At 33.5% G+C, this 16,832-nt stretch overlaps 4 protein-coding genes across 5 annotated transcripts; 3 read left to right on the top strand and 1 right to left on the bottom strand.

The window, feature by feature from the left end:
* Window positions 1-896: 896 nt before the first annotated feature.
* LOC115890136 (ragulator complex protein LAMTOR4 homolog) lies at window positions 897-1,600 on the top strand. 2 transcript variants are annotated; one of them, XM_030910287.1, is made up of 4 exons: window positions 897-1,069; window positions 1,164-1,317; window positions 1,379-1,469; window positions 1,526-1,600. In XM_030910287.1, exons 2-4 carry the CDS (start codon window positions 1,175-1,177, stop codon window positions 1,562-1,564), a joined length of 273 nt encoding a protein of 90 aa, XP_030766147.1. In that variant the 5' UTR covers window positions 897-1,069; window positions 1,164-1,174; the 3' UTR covers window positions 1,565-1,600. The 2 variants fall into 2 exon arrangements, with proteins under 2 accessions (XP_030766147.1, XP_030766146.1); XM_030910286.1 differs by having other exon boundaries at window positions 898-1,069; window positions 1,159-1,317.
* Window positions 1,601-2,389: 789 nt separating this feature from the next.
* LOC115890135 (eukaryotic translation initiation factor eIF1) lies at window positions 2,390-3,818 on the top strand. Its single transcript, XM_030910285.1, has 3 exons — window positions 2,390-2,620; window positions 3,131-3,288; window positions 3,344-3,818. The coding sequence occupies exons 1-3, from the start codon at window positions 2,593-2,595 to the stop codon at window positions 3,488-3,490; spliced, it is 333 nt and encodes a 110-aa protein (XP_030766145.1). The 5' UTR covers window positions 2,390-2,592; the 3' UTR covers window positions 3,491-3,818.
* Window positions 3,507-4,945, bottom strand: LOC115890133 (phosphatidylinositol N-acetylglucosaminyltransferase subunit C). Its single transcript, XM_030910284.1, has 2 exons — window positions 4,496-4,945; window positions 3,507-4,440 (listed from the first exon to the last, which is right to left on the bottom strand). The coding sequence occupies exons 1-2, from the start codon at window positions 4,800-4,802 to the stop codon at window positions 3,902-3,904; spliced, it is 846 nt and encodes a 281-aa protein (XP_030766144.1). The 5' UTR covers window positions 4,803-4,945; the 3' UTR covers window positions 3,507-3,901.
* A 144-nt stretch (window positions 4,946-5,089) lies between these two features.
* LOC115890131 (nuclear pore complex protein Nup205) lies at window positions 5,090-16,692 on the top strand. The gene is made up of 22 exons (XM_030910281.1): window positions 5,090-5,358; window positions 5,418-6,065; window positions 6,124-6,277; window positions 6,333-6,672; window positions 6,729-6,898; window positions 6,958-7,065; window positions 7,122-7,385; window positions 7,666-7,825; window positions 7,886-8,168; window positions 9,138-9,382; window positions 9,946-10,272; window positions 10,336-10,670; window positions 11,270-11,677; window positions 12,593-12,986; window positions 13,044-13,336; window positions 13,406-13,636; window positions 14,154-14,439; window positions 14,558-14,997; window positions 15,859-16,067; window positions 16,131-16,278; window positions 16,337-16,461; window positions 16,543-16,692. Exons 1-22 carry the CDS (start codon window positions 5,194-5,196, stop codon window positions 16,624-16,626), a joined length of 5,817 nt encoding a protein of 1,938 aa, XP_030766141.1. The 5' UTR covers window positions 5,090-5,193; the 3' UTR covers window positions 16,627-16,692.
* The last annotated feature ends 140 nt before the right edge of the window (window positions 16,693-16,832 follow it).

Here is a 16,832-nt window from a genome sequence, read left to right as displayed (position 1 = left end):
ATTCCACAGATCGCACCAAAGAGGTTTATCTATGGTTATGTTTTATTTGGCGCCAATTTTAATTGTAGGTAAGGATGGCAACACTGTATCGATATAATACGTTACCTATCGATATATTTTTAAAATATGTCATTCCTATATTTGACGCCAGGTGTACCAACCTAATATACAACAGTTTAAAAATTAGGCAAAAATAACTGTTTTCCCGTTCTAAATATTTTTGAAATTTACCGTTTTCTTATTAAATAAACAATACGGAATGAAACAGTTCAATAACTAATCCTGTACAATACAAAGGACTTTATTGTTGTTTCTCAGTGCGTAATAAAATTACGTCTGATCTTCAATAAGATTAACTGAGCGTAAAAAAATCACATACAAAAGGAAAATGTTCTCTATGAAAATTATATTTTTTAATGATATTATTTTTATAATCATTCGTTCAGTTGCGCGTTCCTATGAAGTACCTATAGGATTTTTTTTATTAAAAAATAAGATATGTACAAAAAAGTTCCGTATATGTACTACAGCCCTTGTCCTCATCACTGTGATATTATTACAACGAATAATAACAATCACATGGTTCCGAATTATGTTTTACAATTAGTTTTTATGGGTAAGGCGTTTTTTAATAATTCTACATCGAAAACGTAACTATTTTTATCTTTAGGAGCCGCGGCACTGATGACGATTTTTGTTTCTGGTATTCTGATGCTTCTGAGTAGAGTCACTCCGATTGTGAGAGCTAGATCACCAAGATCTTTAAATAATTTATATTATCAGCCAAAATTTGAAGAAATTTTAAAAGCGCCTTTCGCGCCGTCGAATAAAAATTAGTTTGAGTTATTTTGTTCTGTGGTGTAGATATAAAACATTTTCTGATATTAATCTGTGGCCACAGTAAACGTCAGCTGATTGTCATCTGTGATTGTCATCAACAACTGTTGGATTTTTTGATAATTTCGAGTAGTTTTTATAAGAAAAACGAAAGCAAATCAGCTTTTCGAAGCACGAATAGTCTCTTTTAGAAAGCAAATTATAGTCTGCAAAGAAAATTACAGGTTAAAAGGTAAAATAAATTTTTTTGTGTATGAGTAAGCTTTTTATCACCTGGATGGATATATTGTACTTAGGATTATTTGTTATTTAAAAATAAAGTTTAGTTGACTATGTAATGGATCGACCAGCGCTTCCCGGACAAACGGGCTACCTGATCTTAAATTCTGAAGGTGCAGTGCTGGCCAGCGGTGGTGATTTGGATAATGATGAGAAAACAGCTCAAACGCTCCAAGAACTAATTGGTCTGGCCAACGACAGGTACAGTTATTTATTTCTCTGTTATAAAGCCGTTCTATTATATATTTCTGTCTTTAAACAGATTAGATTCAGAAGCTTTTGAGCAAGGATTTAGGAGACTTACCATTACGTACGACGACCACGCTTATATGGTGTGTTTAAGTAATAGGAAGGTATAGAAATAATAAATCTAATATATTTCAATTTACTAGCGTTGTTGTTTTTGTAGGTTTACATAATTAAACGCCAAATCGAGGTAGGAGAATAATAATACAATAAAGATTTGTGAAAAATTAAAAAATTTGTAAAAATGCTGTTTATAATCTACTTAACCAATCAAAAGTTTATGCAAGTTATTATATTAATGGGCGGAATCACGTTTTCGATGTACCAGTTGTACGAGCTGCTGCAAGATCTGCAACCCGCCCCTGCCGCACAAAATTTAAAGACAGAGTTGCAATCGTTTTAATTTTACGAATATTTTTAATATGGGATATAATTATGTAGTAATGGTACTTTTTTCTAATGTCTTTAACGGTCAGTTATAAAGACTACATTACCTCCCACATATAATGTTTATAAATATATTTTATCATAATATAGTTGTAATTATTTAATTATTTTTTTGTTTATGTTCGACTTTAGACCATACGGTTGCTAGACACCGAAGACTTTATATTTTAGTGTGACGTCACGACAATAGGCGAAATTTGATCATTTTAGCACGGAAATAGTAACGATTTTATTACTGAGTTATGTTTTGTGATTATTCTAAATATTCTGCACAATATTAAAGTTCTTTCAAAACTCTATGTATAATAGGGAATTCTTCGTTTTTTATCAAAATATTTTATAATGTTTTGAAACTAATTATTTTCAATTTATGTAATCTAGATATTGTATCTCTATCCAGCATATCTAATGGAACAAGTAATTTAATGTTAATGAATATTATTGGTCTAAAAACAATAAAAATACAATATATTGCCCTTTACTGACGTCAGATTAAATTTTATATTGATATCAATACGTCTACAAAACATGGGGTCTAGTTGTATGATTTATTATGGTAATATCCTAGGGATTTTTTGGGGGCGGTATTGGTGCGACTGTGTATTGTGACAGGAAGGGTCGCGAAACGTCAACGTCAATCATCCCCCGATTTCTTCTAAAATTTTCGAATCCGTCGATTCTGCTCGAAGAAACACCGGAAAAGTCTAGTGATTCGTGCGCTAAATTTTCCTAAATTCGTGCGGTCGCAGATTTTTCTTTTCCCGTTCGTTTTTTGAATATCGTATGTCCATCCAGAACCTCAACACATTCGGTAAGTATCAAAACAAAACTCGATTCTTTGGTTTCGTTCGAAACGCTATCTTTGGAGACAAAATGGCGATCGAAACCACTAATTTTTCGATTAAAATCGTTATCTTAAAATCCTTGTAAACAATTTTCTTAGTAATTCAATATTTTCCACTAGTTTAGAAGAAAAAACATGAATTTTTTGTAAGCACTCAATTTCTCTATTTTTATCTCTGATGTTGATATTGATGACTCACAATTTGCGTGAATAGGTCTTTTTAGCGTTAATTTATATAAATATATTTTTTTCCTACCATATTATACATATTTTTAATAAATTCCTATTCACTAAACTTAATTATGATCAATTATTATCGATTTTCCATTAAATAGACTATTAAAATCACCCTTGACCTAAATTAGAAGCAAATAGTAGTTGTAAGGTGGGTTTTCAGTGTTTTTTTTGTTCAAGTTAGGTCTAAAATGAAATTGACCGTGATTAAAAAGGTAATTAAATAATAATTAACAATTTTAGACCCGTTTGCTGATGCAAGTAAGGGTGCTGACGATGATGTACAAGACGGACTCGTTCATATAAGGATTCAACAGAGAAATGGTCGCAAGACTCTAACTACAGTTCAGGGACTTTCTTCCGAGTATGACCTAAAGAAAATAGTCCGAGCATGTAAAAAGGTAAGCTTAAAAAAGTAGGACAAAGTCAACTGCTAATACTGCTTTATTTTCCTAGGAATTTGCGTGCAATGGAACTGTGATAGAACACCCCGAATACGGCGAGGTTCTTCAGTTACAGGGCGACCAGAGGGAGAACATTTGCCAGTGGCTGACAAAGGCGGGTCTGGCGAAGCCCGACCAACTAAAAGTTCACGGTTTTTAAAGTAAGGAAGTATTGGTACCACCGATATATCATGGCGTCTATGCACCACCACATTCAATTCTTGTTTATCAATCACAGGATGTCGATGTCTTGTACGAGCTGCTCGCAAGATCACCACCACCAACGCAAAATTCGTAGTTAGTAGGCTCGACTTGTACAATAATAATAATAATTAAATAATTTTATATAATTGTGCCTTTCCGTAAATATATTCATTATTGTCAGAATGTTTTGAGTTGATCATTTTCTTTTCTCTTGTTTTTTAAAGTTGACTGTATTTTTAGTTTCGTTTTTTTGTCACCAAATAAATGGCTCTCAGTATAATAGATGTTTCTGTAGTTTTATTGATCATTAGATTGTTTATTTTTATATTCAAAAAGTGGAAGATAAAGAAAATTTTTGATATGGATTTTATTTAAATTTTACATTAACAACTGCTTCATCCCAGGGTCCATGTATATTATCCCTATATTTGTGACAAACTACAAATAAAACTGGACAAGTTTCTATAAATATTAAGGCCAAAAAGTATAAAACTGATATAGACAACGATATTTCAAGTAAGAAATACAGTTCCGCTAAAACTAAAATTACAGTTAATATCACAGAATTACCGATTTGCTTTCTCAGTATAGGAAACAGGACAAAGGCCTGCGTAGAAATAGTCAAAAATACAAAAGCCTCGTTTGCCGAAGACAGTCTTGAGGCCAAACAAATTGAAGCAAACATTGCAGCACTCAGGGATAAACTGTTTGATACTAGTGCCGCACTGACACCATAGTCAAAAAAGATTAAATGCACCAACATCATGAAGAACGTCGTTGTATAGATAGTGTCCGTACTGATAGTGTCTGTGAGTGTGTGAAGCACTGGCGAAAATAGTTGTCCAAACACTACAAAAGTCAGAATTGTGCGAACATCACGGCCTACAGTCTCCTTTATGGTATTACCTACAAATGAAAACGATTAGAGAATTACTTTGTGCTAATGCTTAGATTATGTTACATCTATTTTTAAGTCGATAGAACAGAAAACCAACTAAACTAACACTATTTGTAGCGTGTAGTATGAACCATGGTCGAACCAATTTACTGACGATGTAATAATAAATTATGAGGAAAAGTACGACAACAGTGAATTCCTGGAGGAATAAGTTAGCTCCTAGATACGCTTCCCAAAGTGTTATTTTCTTTAGTTGGGTGTTTCTTTTAAGTTCTTTCAAGAAAACGGCTGGGTCAACATAGTTGTCTGGGTAGTCCTGTTTATCGTACAATATTTTCCTCCAGGGCTTCTTCGGAGATGTATTCGGCATATTTTGGTGTGGGGAACAACAAATAATAAAGATTTTCCTTAAAATCTAAGAGGAATTTCATTATTTACGGAAAATATTTTTAAAATTTTGTGGTTAAAAGTGTCAGTGGTACCAATAGAAAATATAAAAATTCTGTTACCATAGATAGACTAGTACTCCCAAGTAGGAATGGTAGAGATATATCGATATATTTTTATGGACTATCGATATTGTTATTATTTGTGTGGCACCTACTGTACGTCAATCAAATAATCATATGACAGTTTTGACATTTGTCATTACCGGTATTTTGTTGTTTTTGAATGTTTAGTGTTTTGTGAACACATTTATTGTGAAAAGAATTATAAATAATATAAATAAAGAATCAGACTAGTTGGTAAAAAGTAGAATCATGGCTGTGAATTCTTCGGAGGATTTGTGGAATTCCTATAAAGAGCTCAAAGGCGTCGTGTGGAAATATTTAAATCAGAGTCCTGGTTATGATCTACCTTCAGCAGACTTTGAGAATATTTTAAGAAGGCACAAGCAAAGCTTCTTTTCCTTGTTACAGAATCCGGTATGTTATTTTCAGCATCTCTTTATAGTATTTAACGAAATAAACCTAATGTATTTTAGCCTAAAAATGCCAAAAACCGAGAAGACCTCAAGAAGGGCATGGTAGAGGGTATTAACGTTAAAGGAATCGGTCACCAAGTTCTATCTAAAGAACTATACCAGGAAACAGTTATTATATCCGATATGTTTGATATAAACGAGTTTGTAGCTTTAGATTTACTTTGCACAGCTCAAATTCAAATGCCTTATTACCCGGGCTTACCTAGGGGTTTGGTAGCGATATTATTATACTACGATGGTAAAAAAGCCCTTTTAACTACCTTATTATACCTGGTACAAGCTAGAAGTGGCATCCAATGGACTGTAAATGTTAAACCCGAACTTGGTAGGTTTGTAACAGACTACACAGACAAGCTAGTCGAAGGAGGTCTATTCAACAGAATATTTGAGTTGTTGAGAACGTTAGACTTGAGCAAAGAAATTGAAAAATTGCAACAGAACCTAGCACTGGGAGGTGCAAAACACAAAAGGCAAGTCATGGACTTATTTAACGATATAAGAAGCATCTTGGCAGACATTGTTTTTTCCTGGTCCACACAGTGCGGCCTTCCAAAAGATCCAACACTAGCTTTGATAAACTACTTGAGGGAGGTTAAGATTGAATCTGAAGCTTCAGGTGTTATTGATGATGTTAATTTGTATCTACAGGTAGGGTGATTTAATTTTTAATAGGATATCAGTTTTACTTTTTGTATAAAATTCTCAGATTGCCTTACTGTCAGCCTTTGATTTAAGTGTGTTGCATTCAAGAGAAGATGGGGAAGAAGCTGTACAGCTTTTACCTATTTTATCAGATCCAAATTATATTGGAGCTGTTGTTAATGAGTTTCTCCCTAACAAACCTGCCTGGGTCTCTAAAGGTACCTTAAATTAACACAATTATTTTCAATATTTCTAATCTTTTTTTCTCTTAAGGTTTACAAGCACTTTCAACTTTTGGCCTGTCTGTGTGCCTAGCTTCTTTAAGAGTAGTACCACAAAACTACCTCTATCAAGAAGCTATAAATAAGGAAGATACCTTAGTGGATACGGCCATTGAAATGAACGTTTTTACTTTTCTACATAATATTTTTCTAGACAATCAGACCTTATATAAGGAACAATTTTTGTATAAAAGATTGCATTACTTAATCACAGATTTTATTGTTTATATGTATCCTAAAGTAAAAGATTTGAGAATGAAGGCTAACGAGGTATCGAGAACTTTGCAGTTTTATACCAGAGAGGGCTTAGAGGCTCCAGCAAATTTACCAAGGTACGTTGTTATTTTGTTTATTTTTTTTAATTCTTTTTACTGAATTTTTTTTAAAGGTATTTTGACTATTTACTTCTGTGCATTGCAAAATTTTACTCAAACAATATACAAGACCCAGACTACACTTTGGCATGGTGGAGTCCACTAGATATCACGCCGAATCAGACGTCGAATTTGAGGGCCCCCTCAAGAGCAGTGTCTTTATTCAAATTTATAAGATTTGCTGGTAATTTGAAGAAAAAAAAACTGAAATTTTATTTTTTATATATATTTTTTTTATTGTAGGTGATATGTTGCCCTCCACACTTTTTGTGCCTTTCATAAAAATGCTTTGCGGATTGTCTACATCGCCTCAAACAGCAAGACACTGTTTCAACATGCTTAAACAGTCAGGTTTGTTCATATAGGATTAAAATGGTTTATTTTTATAATAATTACTGGAAATTTAGGGGTGCACCTGTCTCAGACGCTGAGCTGGGACCATTTCTTTATGTCTTTCGCTCAGTACTACAACAATTTGAGGCAAGAGGCTCCAGCTCAGGCTGATACGGTTTATAGAAGTCGATCGGGGTATCATAAGGGGGTCAGTCCCCAGGAATTGGACGGTTTGCACGCGGTTTTGCTTTTGATACGAACTGTGGCTGAGCATGATGAGTTTTCGAGATTGGCACTCTGTGAACATCCTGGATGGTCACCTTTAACCATTCTTCTAGGTAAGAATTTATTTTAATAATACATTTGTCAGAAAATTAAATAAATATATTTTAAATAATATTGATCAAGTCAATTTAAGGTCTTTTCTGTACCTCAAAAGTTAAAATGTTTAGGACATCCACATTCATAACAAGTTTTTCTCTTAGAACAGAACAGGCTTAAGAACATCTTTTATAATAAAAAAACATCTATTAATAGGTTAATAGACAACAGTTTATTTTGAAAATAATTTTTTTATACTTAACTTTTTGTTACAAGAAAAAATTAATTTTACCGTAGGTTTAATAAGCTGTTCTGTCCCCATACCGCTCAAATCCGACCTACTCCTCACACTGTCATCGCTGTCAAAATCCAGTGAAAACGCCAGTCAAATGTGGGAGAATTTGGAAGCTTCCCAAATTTTAGTTACCATCCCCACCACATCCAGTTATGCACCAAGGTAACTAATAACTAATTTTTTCTATAAAAATATTTTATTACTATTTTTTTCTGTATCCAGGGGTATCCAAACTGAACTGGAAGAGATCGAATCCCGAATGGAAGAGTATCCATTAACCAGGGCTCTGTTGAAGCTCCTGGATACTTTGACCAACTTTGGAATACCGAGAACTTTGGGTGCGGGACCGAGAAAGCCGGGTTTCGATCCCTATCTGTCGTTCATCATCAATTCGGTGTTTTTAAAATACAATTCGAGGTCGTATAGGAATTCCGAGGAGAAATGGGACGTTGCCTCGCTCTGTTTGAAGTTGTTTGAGAAGTTTTTGATGCAGTATGATCCAAAGGTAAAAGTTTCTAAAAAAGAATTCTCGATATAACTATTTTTTTTATTTACAAGAAATAAATGTTCAAATATTTGTTTTAAAAATTCTTAGACTATATCATCAATAGATTCGTAATTTTATCCATAATCTCGTAGCCAACATATGTAACTGATATTGTGACGTCACATCAGGGTGGGAATGTTTTATTTTTTTTCTTCCAGTATAAAATAATACATAATTTGAAATTCTTAGACTGTGTCTTCAATAGATACGCCTTTTTATCCCTAATCTTGTAGCCAACATAACTCATATTTTAATGCTACATTAGGGCAAGAATATTTTTTCTTCCAGTATAAATTAATGTTTTGAAATTCTTAAACTATGTTGTCAGTAGATACGCCTTTTATTGCTAATCTTGTAACCAACATAACTCATACTTCGACGTTACATCATGGTGGAAAATAGACATAATATATCGTTTATTTTTTGTTCTAACCTGATATCAAGGTAGATTTTTTCTTCTAATATAAAATAGTATTTTTGAAACCTTAGACTATATCGTTAATAGACACGCCTTCTTGTCGCTATTCGTGTAGCCAACATAACTCACACTTTAACGTCACATCAGGGCAGAAATATTTTTATTTTAATTTCTTCCAATTTAAAATAGTATTTAGAAATTCTTTGACTGTTTTATTAATAGATACGCCTTTTTATCCTTAATCTTATAGCCAACATAACTCATATTTTGACGTTACATCAGGGCAAGAATATTTGTTGTCTTCCAGTATAAAATAATATCTTGAAATTCTTAGACTATGTCGTCAGTAGATACGCCTCATATTTTGACGTCACATCGGGGCAGGAATATTTTTATTTTTTTCTTCCAGTATAAAATAGTACTTTGAAATTCTTAGACTATATCATCAATAGATACGCCTTTTATCGCTAATCGTGTAGCCAACAACATCTTATACTTTCTTTTGACAGGTGACGGATTTTCCGCAGCATTCCGGATTCTTCACAGAATTCAATAGTCCTCCTGGTTACCACTTGATGTTGCAGCTCAACAACAAAACTGAAGTTTTAAACGTCATTTTGGACATCATTGACGATGGTAGTCGTTACTTTGACGCTTATGTGTCATTCCCCGGCCAGGAAAAAGTCAAAGACTGCTCTTTAACTTGTCTGAATATCGTCCACAGGGCCTTGGTATTGCAGTCAAAGTTTTTCAGGTATGCACCATTAAGACAAAAAGACTAATGAAAGTATTGTTACGTTTTTCGTCGGTTCCGTGTGGATAGAAAGTCACAATTTATTTAAACACTATTTATTTAACACTAATTAACAAAAACAATAACAATAAAAGACTTATAGAACTATTTACAAACGATTTATAACTAAGAATTTATTTTGAACTTTAGCGCGTCAACTGTACTGTTTATTTATAACTGCCCTCTCTAGGCCACAGCCGCCGGCTTTTATACCTACAGCAAAAGAAATCTAGAATAGTCCACAGATTGTTAGGTGCATAGAGAAGGTTTTCGAATGTTCTCGTATGTACTAGTCTATTCCAGTGGGACTCGATTCTTCTCGAACGAATGAATCATTACGGTGTCTATTCTTTAATGCGATGTTAAGGTCATCTGAGGGCGGGACATATAGTTAGGTTAGGTCGAGTCCACACGGGTCCGCAACAGTATATTATTTCTTGTTTGTCTGAATCTTACTTTATCTTTGCTTAGTCTTTCTATTCAATGATATAAACAAAACAAAAATGTATTTAATTTTTTTACAGTACTTTAGCCATGTCTTCTGCGAGTTTAATCTTGACCAGCATCGGAAAACTTCTTCTAACGATCAACAGGAAGTCGGGAAAACCGGACCACTGTATCAACATCGCAAAATACGTGACCTACCAACAGTATTTGCCGAAGCATAGCTTGGTGGCTGTGAAAATTCTCATCCACATCACTAGCTCGGCCGTTGGTCACACCCAATTCATGAACATTCTTCTTTCCACTGATGAATCCCAGCAAGTCATTAAAAGCGGATTTTTCGAATGTCTGGACTCGAATAACGACGATAAGGAAACCATCAATGCCACGAAAAAGGAAATTTTAAGGTTAGTAATCTGGTTTTTACAAAATTTATTATTTTGGTACGTTTGAACTACTGATTTTTTTAGGTTATTAAAGCAGTGTTTGAATTACAACACGCCGAATTTAACCCATTTCCTCATGGGTTTCGATTTGAAGAGAGACATTTCGAAAACAGAGTTTCAGTATCCAGGCGTTATGAACTTTCCGAGAACTTGCTTGCACGCATTGCTGTCTCTGTTGGACACTGTGATCTCGACGGTGATGGAATCCGCTCCGGCAGATCTTGTAGAATCCGGATACCATTTGCTGTACTTGCTCTCCGCCAATTATCGTACCAGTGGTCCGGTTTTGAGGTTCTTGAGGCTGAACAAGACGTTTTTTAAGAACCACTTGAAGGAGGCGAGAAGAAATTTAGATAAAGGTGAGAAAATGCAGTTTTTAAGTCGGTTTTTGTCGAGTTTTTGTATCGGTACATTTGAACTAACGTATGATATAAAAAACGGCGACAATATTCCTGACAAAATGGCGAAGGTGCTTATTTAAAAAAGATTGGCAAATAAAAATTCTATGAAAAAAAAATATTTCTCAAAAATTAATTAATATAGAGTCGTCTTGACTACATATTAAAACCAGAACAATATAATAAATGCAAAAAAAGTTATCAAAGATTTAAAAAATTTTGATTGCAAATTTTAAGAGGGCTCAAATTTTACAAACAGATAGAAACTTTAATTCTCTATTGAACGGGATAAAACTGTACTTTATCTCTTTTATCGTAATATCTCTTTTAATTATAGAGATAAGGTGCTTTAAAGCTAACAAATGATGAATAAAATTAATTCTCTCGCCAAAATGATCAGGATTGTCATTTCCCTTTTTTGACGCCATTTTTTTTTCGATTGTTGGATGGACACAGACTGTAGCTTACAGAAGCTGGGATAAGCTTTAGCACAAAAAGTCACATCTTTTTACAATTAAAATAAAATTTATACTGTAACTAAATGACTACATTTTCTACAGATTTAACTGGTGTAAATCAGGTCTCATGGCTGATGAAAACCCTCGCAATCGAACTGAAAGTGACCAGCAACAGCAAGCAAGTGACCTACCTCAAGTTGCTGACCAGTTTTCTGATTAACATCCCCGCCGAGGACGATGGTCAGGAAGACATGTTCTCGTTGGTGCAAAAGAACTTTTTGGAAACGAGGATCATAACGCCGGACGAGGTGAAGTTGAACAACTTCATGACGAGCTTTTTGGAGTATTTTGAGTTCAAAGTGCCGCCGATCGAGCTTCCGACCTGGGAGTTTTTCGATAACAACGCTCTGAATCAGATTTTGCAACAGTGTCGGGCCAAATCCAACTTGAAATTGATCGATTTGAAGAAGTTGCATCAGATTCTGTACGACGAATTGAAGAATCTACAAGGTATTCGAATTTTTGAATTAATCTTAGACTATATTAATTAATAGATACGTATTTTATAGCCTAATTTGTATTATTACTAATCTTGTAACCAACATATTTTGACGTTACATCAGGGTAGAAAATATATACCGTTTATTTTTTGTTCTAACGTGATATCAATGTAGATTTTTTCTTCTAATTTAAAATAGTATTTTTGAAACCTTAGACTATACCATTAATAGATACGCTTTCTTATCACTATTCGTGTAGCCAATATAACTCGTATTTAGACATCATACCAGGGCAGAACATATTTTTATCGTTTTTGTTTGTTCTAGAACAGTATTTTGAAATCCTTAGACTATATCATTAATAGATACTGCTTTTTATCGCTAATCATGTAGCCAATATAACTCATATTTTGACGTCACATCAGGGTAGAAATATTATTTTTATCTCAACAGTATTTTTTATTCTATTATCTAATATCATCAATAGATACGCCTTTTTAATTCCTAACTTTGTAGCGAAAATAACTCATATTTTGCCGTCACATCAGGGCAGATTTTTTTTATTGTATTCTTTCTTTCAATATGAAATATTATTTTGAAATTCTTAGACTGTTTTATCAATAGACACACCTTTTTATCCCTAATCTTGTAGCCAACATAACTCATATTTTGACGTCACATCAGGGCAGAAACATTTTTATTTTATTTACTTACTTCCAGTTTAAAATAGTATTTAAAAATTCTTAGACTGTTTTATCAATAGACACACCTTTTTATCCCTAATCTTGTAGCCAACATAACTATTTTTTTACGTCACATCAGGGCACAAAAACAATTTATACTGTATTTTTTCATTCCTATATAAAATAATATTTCGAAAACAGCTTTATAAGAAGTTTTTCACACTTTTTAAATAAAATTTAAGGTACCGCAGCTATCGGACAAATCCAGGCTATCAATCAGGAAATCCCAAAAGTCTTGAAACACGCCTTAAATCTGAACAAGAGAACCGAATCTTGTTCGTCCGTAATCGACCTAGTGGACGCTTGGAGGCAACTGGCCGAAGTCCTGGTCAGTTTTATGCCTTTGGAGGTACTGAATCCCACCGAACAGCAAGTACTGAGCATCACCCTGCTCCTGGGCGTCTTGGGCAAAGCCACCAAAGCTCAGCTGCTTCCCGAAGTTGCGAGGTTGCTGTCTGGCTCGGTACTTTTGATGATTGATAACATAAAAAGGTACTACTTCAGGGAGGAGAAGTTTAAGAAGGTGAATTTGGATTCGGACTCGCCTTCTTTTAACGTGATCACTTATTATTTTGGGTAAGTTTCCTTTAAAAATGTTTTGTTTTTAGGTGTGTATATATTTTTTTCTTACAGTTCTTTGAAACAAATATTAGAGAACTTGGTAGAATGGATCCTGACCTCTGACGTGATCGATGGTGAACTCAGGATCAACCTGTACGCTGCCCTAGTGACGTTTTTGCAACTTACCAACGTAGAACCGTCGCATGAAGACATAGCGGTCACAAATAACAGTATGTACATTAGTAGATTGGACGGGTCTACTTACAACATCGAGGAAACAGAAAAACACTTGAAGTTTTCCAACGACATTATAGTGAATTTCGGTGAAAAACTGATGGACGTTCTTTGCCACGACTGTATTGGAGGTAATTAGATTTATTAAAGATAAAAATATATTTCTTTTAAGTTATAAAATCATACTGCGAAAATTTTAGGCCAGGAAATATGCAAAATTCTTGCAATGTCATCATACAGTCATCTGATGACGATGACAGGAAATGTCCAGTTCATAATCTATCTTTCTGGCAAAGGATACTTGAAGCACATTATCCAAAGTATCCTGGATAGCGATAAGGATCTCAGGACCATGCTTGAGCCCGGAGCTGAGACAATCAAGCCCATGTACCTGTATTTAGCAAAAATGCTTCTTGTGACAAGATTAGCAGGTAAAAATTCATTTTTTTTATTTATATAACATCTAAAAACATATTTATTTGAGATCTAACTTGAAACCTAAAGTTTTTAGAACAAATTTGTATAAAGATTCCCATTTAACACATCAATGTGGGGATTGTGGATCTAGTTGTCCTATGTCTATGGTTTGAAAACTATTTTTTTAGTAATTTTGGTATTTTTAAGATTCTAAGATTAATATTAAAGTTAAGATTAGAAGATAGAGTAAATTCTGAATTCTTTTTACTGATATATCGTTCTTAACAAAAAATAAGTTTCAAACATTGTGTTTAATCTCGACTACATCTAAATAAGTGCTTTGCAGGGTCTAGTTGTTTTATGTTCTATGGTTTGAACACTACTTCCTTAATAATTTCAGACTTTTTAAGTTTTTTGGAGTAGTTTTGGATAAAACTATTAACAAAAAATCTTTTTTAAACCTAAGCTTCACTTTTTGAAGTTCTTAGATGGGTTTTTAAGGAAAATAAAACGTTTTTTAAACATTTTTAGGTTCAAGAATGGGTGCGGAAATGATCCTGGAACAAAAACTACTGGGCGTTTTCAGTAATATGTCCGTTTTCGGGTACCACCCGGAAATATCGAAGGTGTGGCAGGGCGAGGACGTCTTCGAGGACTTCATTCCGCCGGTGGAGCAACAGTACTTGCAAATATTCATGCCCACCTTGGATATATGTAATGCCATTCTAACCACGCTAGGTACTGAGAATCAGTCTGCGGTGGTCCAAATAATGTACTTCTTGCTCAGCAATTTGAATGTCGTAGAATTAATTTTGAGGTAATTATTGTTTTCTAAGAAAAAAAAATAGTTTAAAGTCTCAGTATCATGAGACTATAGTTTAACTATAACTAGATATTTTTTGGATACCACTTGGATACAACCTTTTATGATTTAGATCTGGACATGCAGAACTGTCACCAACGTCCTTAAAAGAATTGGCGTTACTCACATCGGTCTTATCTCGAACTGCCAATAACAATCTGATCAACGTTCTGGAAAATCCGAACATAGTCCAAAGCAACAGAGCCCAGCTGTTCCGGATACAGAAGCTGATGTTGAATTTGATGCAAAAATTCGTGTTGAGCGAGGACCGAGTGAAACGGCTGCTCAGCAACAACATTTTCGAGAAGAATTCGTTCCAGACGTCCGAGAGATTGCTGTACGCTATGCAAACAGCTGCTAACTTGCTGTGCTACGCTAGAAATATCGTGGCTAATCACGATATCGAGCATGGAGGAGTGGGAGTGGTTTTTTATCCTGCTTTGACCGATTCCAAACTGCACACTTTCCACGGAAGGTCCATAGGAAACGTCAACGAACAAGAACCAAATTTAGGTAATCATTGCGTTTGATTGCGTTATATGAAAAGATAAAAACCTTATCACAGTAGGCAAAGACGAGGAAAAGCTTTAATAAGTTAAATATATTTTTTCTTTTTTGAGACCGAAAATTCATTTAAACAAAAAAAATAATTTTAGATATTGCATTACCTTTTACAGTATTTTATAAATAATAAAGTACTCTCATATATGCAATCAAGGCGGCACTTTGTTATATTAATTAGTTTTTAAGAAGTAATGTTTTTTATAGAATTATTATTATATTTTTGTATTTATCAATTTTTTGAAATAAGCGCCTTCGTTGATTTTATTGGGCTGTATACTTTGTTACAGTGCTATTATTTATTATAAAATAATAATATAGCATCCGAAACTATCAATTATATATTATTATAAGCATTGTTTTACTTTAAATCATGTAATTTACCTCTAACTAGTGCTGATTCTAAATTGTATGCATCATTTGTTAGCTTTAAAGCACTTCATCTTTAAAATTAAAAGATATATTAAAGTACAGTTTTATCCGTTCGACAGAGAATTAAATTCTCTACCTGTTTGTAAAATTTGAGTCCTCTTAAACATTGCAATCAAAATTTTTGAAGCCATTCATGATTTTTTTTGCATTTATTATATTGTTCTAGTTTTAATATGCAGTCAAGAGGGTACCGCTATATCAATTAGTTTTTGAGAAATTATTTTTTAATAAAATTTTTAACTAGTTTTTTAAATAAACGCCTTCACCATTTTGTCAAGAATATCGATTTTTTTTGGCTCTGTCAATTTATTTTTAACAATAGTTTTGACTAATAAAAACAATATTTTTGCATCTATACTGACAAATAATGTACATTTTTAGGTGTAATAGTTCAACAGTTAATAAGTACAGTAGGCTACCAGCATCAAGAGAAAGGTACATTTGACCTACTGGAGAGAAAAATCAAAGAAGTGCCTCAAATGAATTCGGTGGATCTAAAGATTTTTATAGACGATTCTCTGGATCTCTGTGACCTAATTGTTAAAAGAGAGAAAGCCTACGAAGTTATATCTGACAGACTAGAGAAAAAGGTTTGTATTACTCTTTTTTTTGTAGTTATAACTTTTTGAGACATATTTAATTAATTGTTACAGAAAAAAGAAATGGATTATTGCGCGTTTATTATCGAAAACGCCCTGTATCTCATCTGGTGCCATTTGGACTACTACATGTTGAGAGCCATTCCAAAACCCCGGCATTTTGGATACATCCATCCCGATTCCAGTTTAAGTAGCATAGATGGTAAGATTTGTAATATAATTTTATTTAGATTGCTTTAATTTTATTTTGTTTATTCTAGCAACATTACCAACTTCCTCTGAAGTGACATGGAAGGTTTCTACTGAAGTTATTAGTAACTTAAAACAAGGTCTGGTGTCTTTGTTCAATGACAGTTTCAGCAAACAGCTCTTGGAGACTGCACAGGTAAGTTTAGTAAATAAATAAATAAATTAGAGGCAATCTTTACATAAATATTAATACAAATATATTTTTTCTTTGTTCCAGGATCGATCGGAGTCGGATAAGAGCTTTGTGGAAGCTATGCTAAGAAAAATTAAAAGACTTCTTCAGTTTGTGCCAGTGAAATGATTGTTTTAAGTGTACCATGTTATTAATTGTAGATTTTTTTATTGAATAAATTCTCTTTACAAACGATTTTTGGTATTTATTGAACTAATATAGTTCTGTTAATTGAACTAATATAGTTCTGAACTAAAATAGTTCTGCTAATTGAACTATAAGAATTCGGAATTAATATATTTCTGTTGATTGAACTAAAATAGTTCTGTTAGTTG

This window comes from Sitophilus oryzae, unplaced genomic scaffold (assembly GCF_002938485.1).
Source record: "Sitophilus oryzae breed Bouriz unplaced genomic scaffold, Soryzae_2.0 scaffold_85_pilon_pilon, whole genome shotgun sequence".
Classification (NCBI taxonomy): domain Eukaryota; kingdom Metazoa; phylum Arthropoda; class Insecta; order Coleoptera; family Curculionidae; genus Sitophilus; species Sitophilus oryzae.
The sequence above is the reverse complement of the archived record's forward strand: the minus strand, read 5'-3'. Positions and strand labels throughout refer to the sequence as shown.

Excerpts from the sequence above, each read along its gene's own strand:
- LOC115890136 (XM_030910287.1), top strand. The coding sequence starts at position 1,175 with ATGGATCGACCAGCGCTTCCCGGACAAACGGGCTACCTGATCTTAAAT. Across the intron at positions 1,318-1,378 it reads ATTGGTCTGGCCAACGACAG|ATTAGATTCAGAAGCTTTTG; the intron begins GTACAGTTATTT and ends GTCTTTAAACAG. Across the intron at positions 1,470-1,525 it reads TGTGTTTAAGTAATAGGAAG|GTTTACATAATTAAACGCCA; the intron begins GTATAGAAATAA and ends TTGTTTTTGTAG.
- LOC115890133 (XM_030910284.1), bottom strand. The coding sequence starts at position 4,802 with ATGCCGAATACATCTCCGAAGAAGCCCTGGAGGAAAATATTGTACGAT. Across the intron at positions 4,441-4,495 it reads CTATCGACTTAAAAATAGAT|GTAATACCATAAAGGAGACT; the intron begins GTAACATAATCT and ends TTTCATTTGTAG.
- LOC115890135 (XM_030910285.1), top strand. The coding sequence starts at position 2,593 with ATGTCCATCCAGAACCTCAACACATTCG. Across the intron at positions 2,621-3,130 it reads CCAGAACCTCAACACATTCG|ACCCGTTTGCTGATGCAAGT; the intron begins GTAAGTATCAAA and ends TAACAATTTTAG. Across the intron at positions 3,289-3,343 it reads TAGTCCGAGCATGTAAAAAG|GAATTTGCGTGCAATGGAAC; the intron begins GTAAGCTTAAAA and ends TTATTTTCCTAG.
- LOC115890131 (XM_030910281.1), top strand. The coding sequence starts at position 5,194 with ATGGCTGTGAATTCTTCGGAGGATTTGTGGAATTCCTATAAAGAGCTC. Across the intron at positions 7,066-7,121 it reads CAACATGCTTAAACAGTCAG|GGGTGCACCTGTCTCAGACG; the intron begins GTTTGTTCATAT and ends CTGGAAATTTAG. Across the intron at positions 14,440-14,557 it reads GTCGTAGAATTAATTTTGAG|ATCTGGACATGCAGAACTGT; the intron begins GTAATTATTGTT and ends TTTATGATTTAG.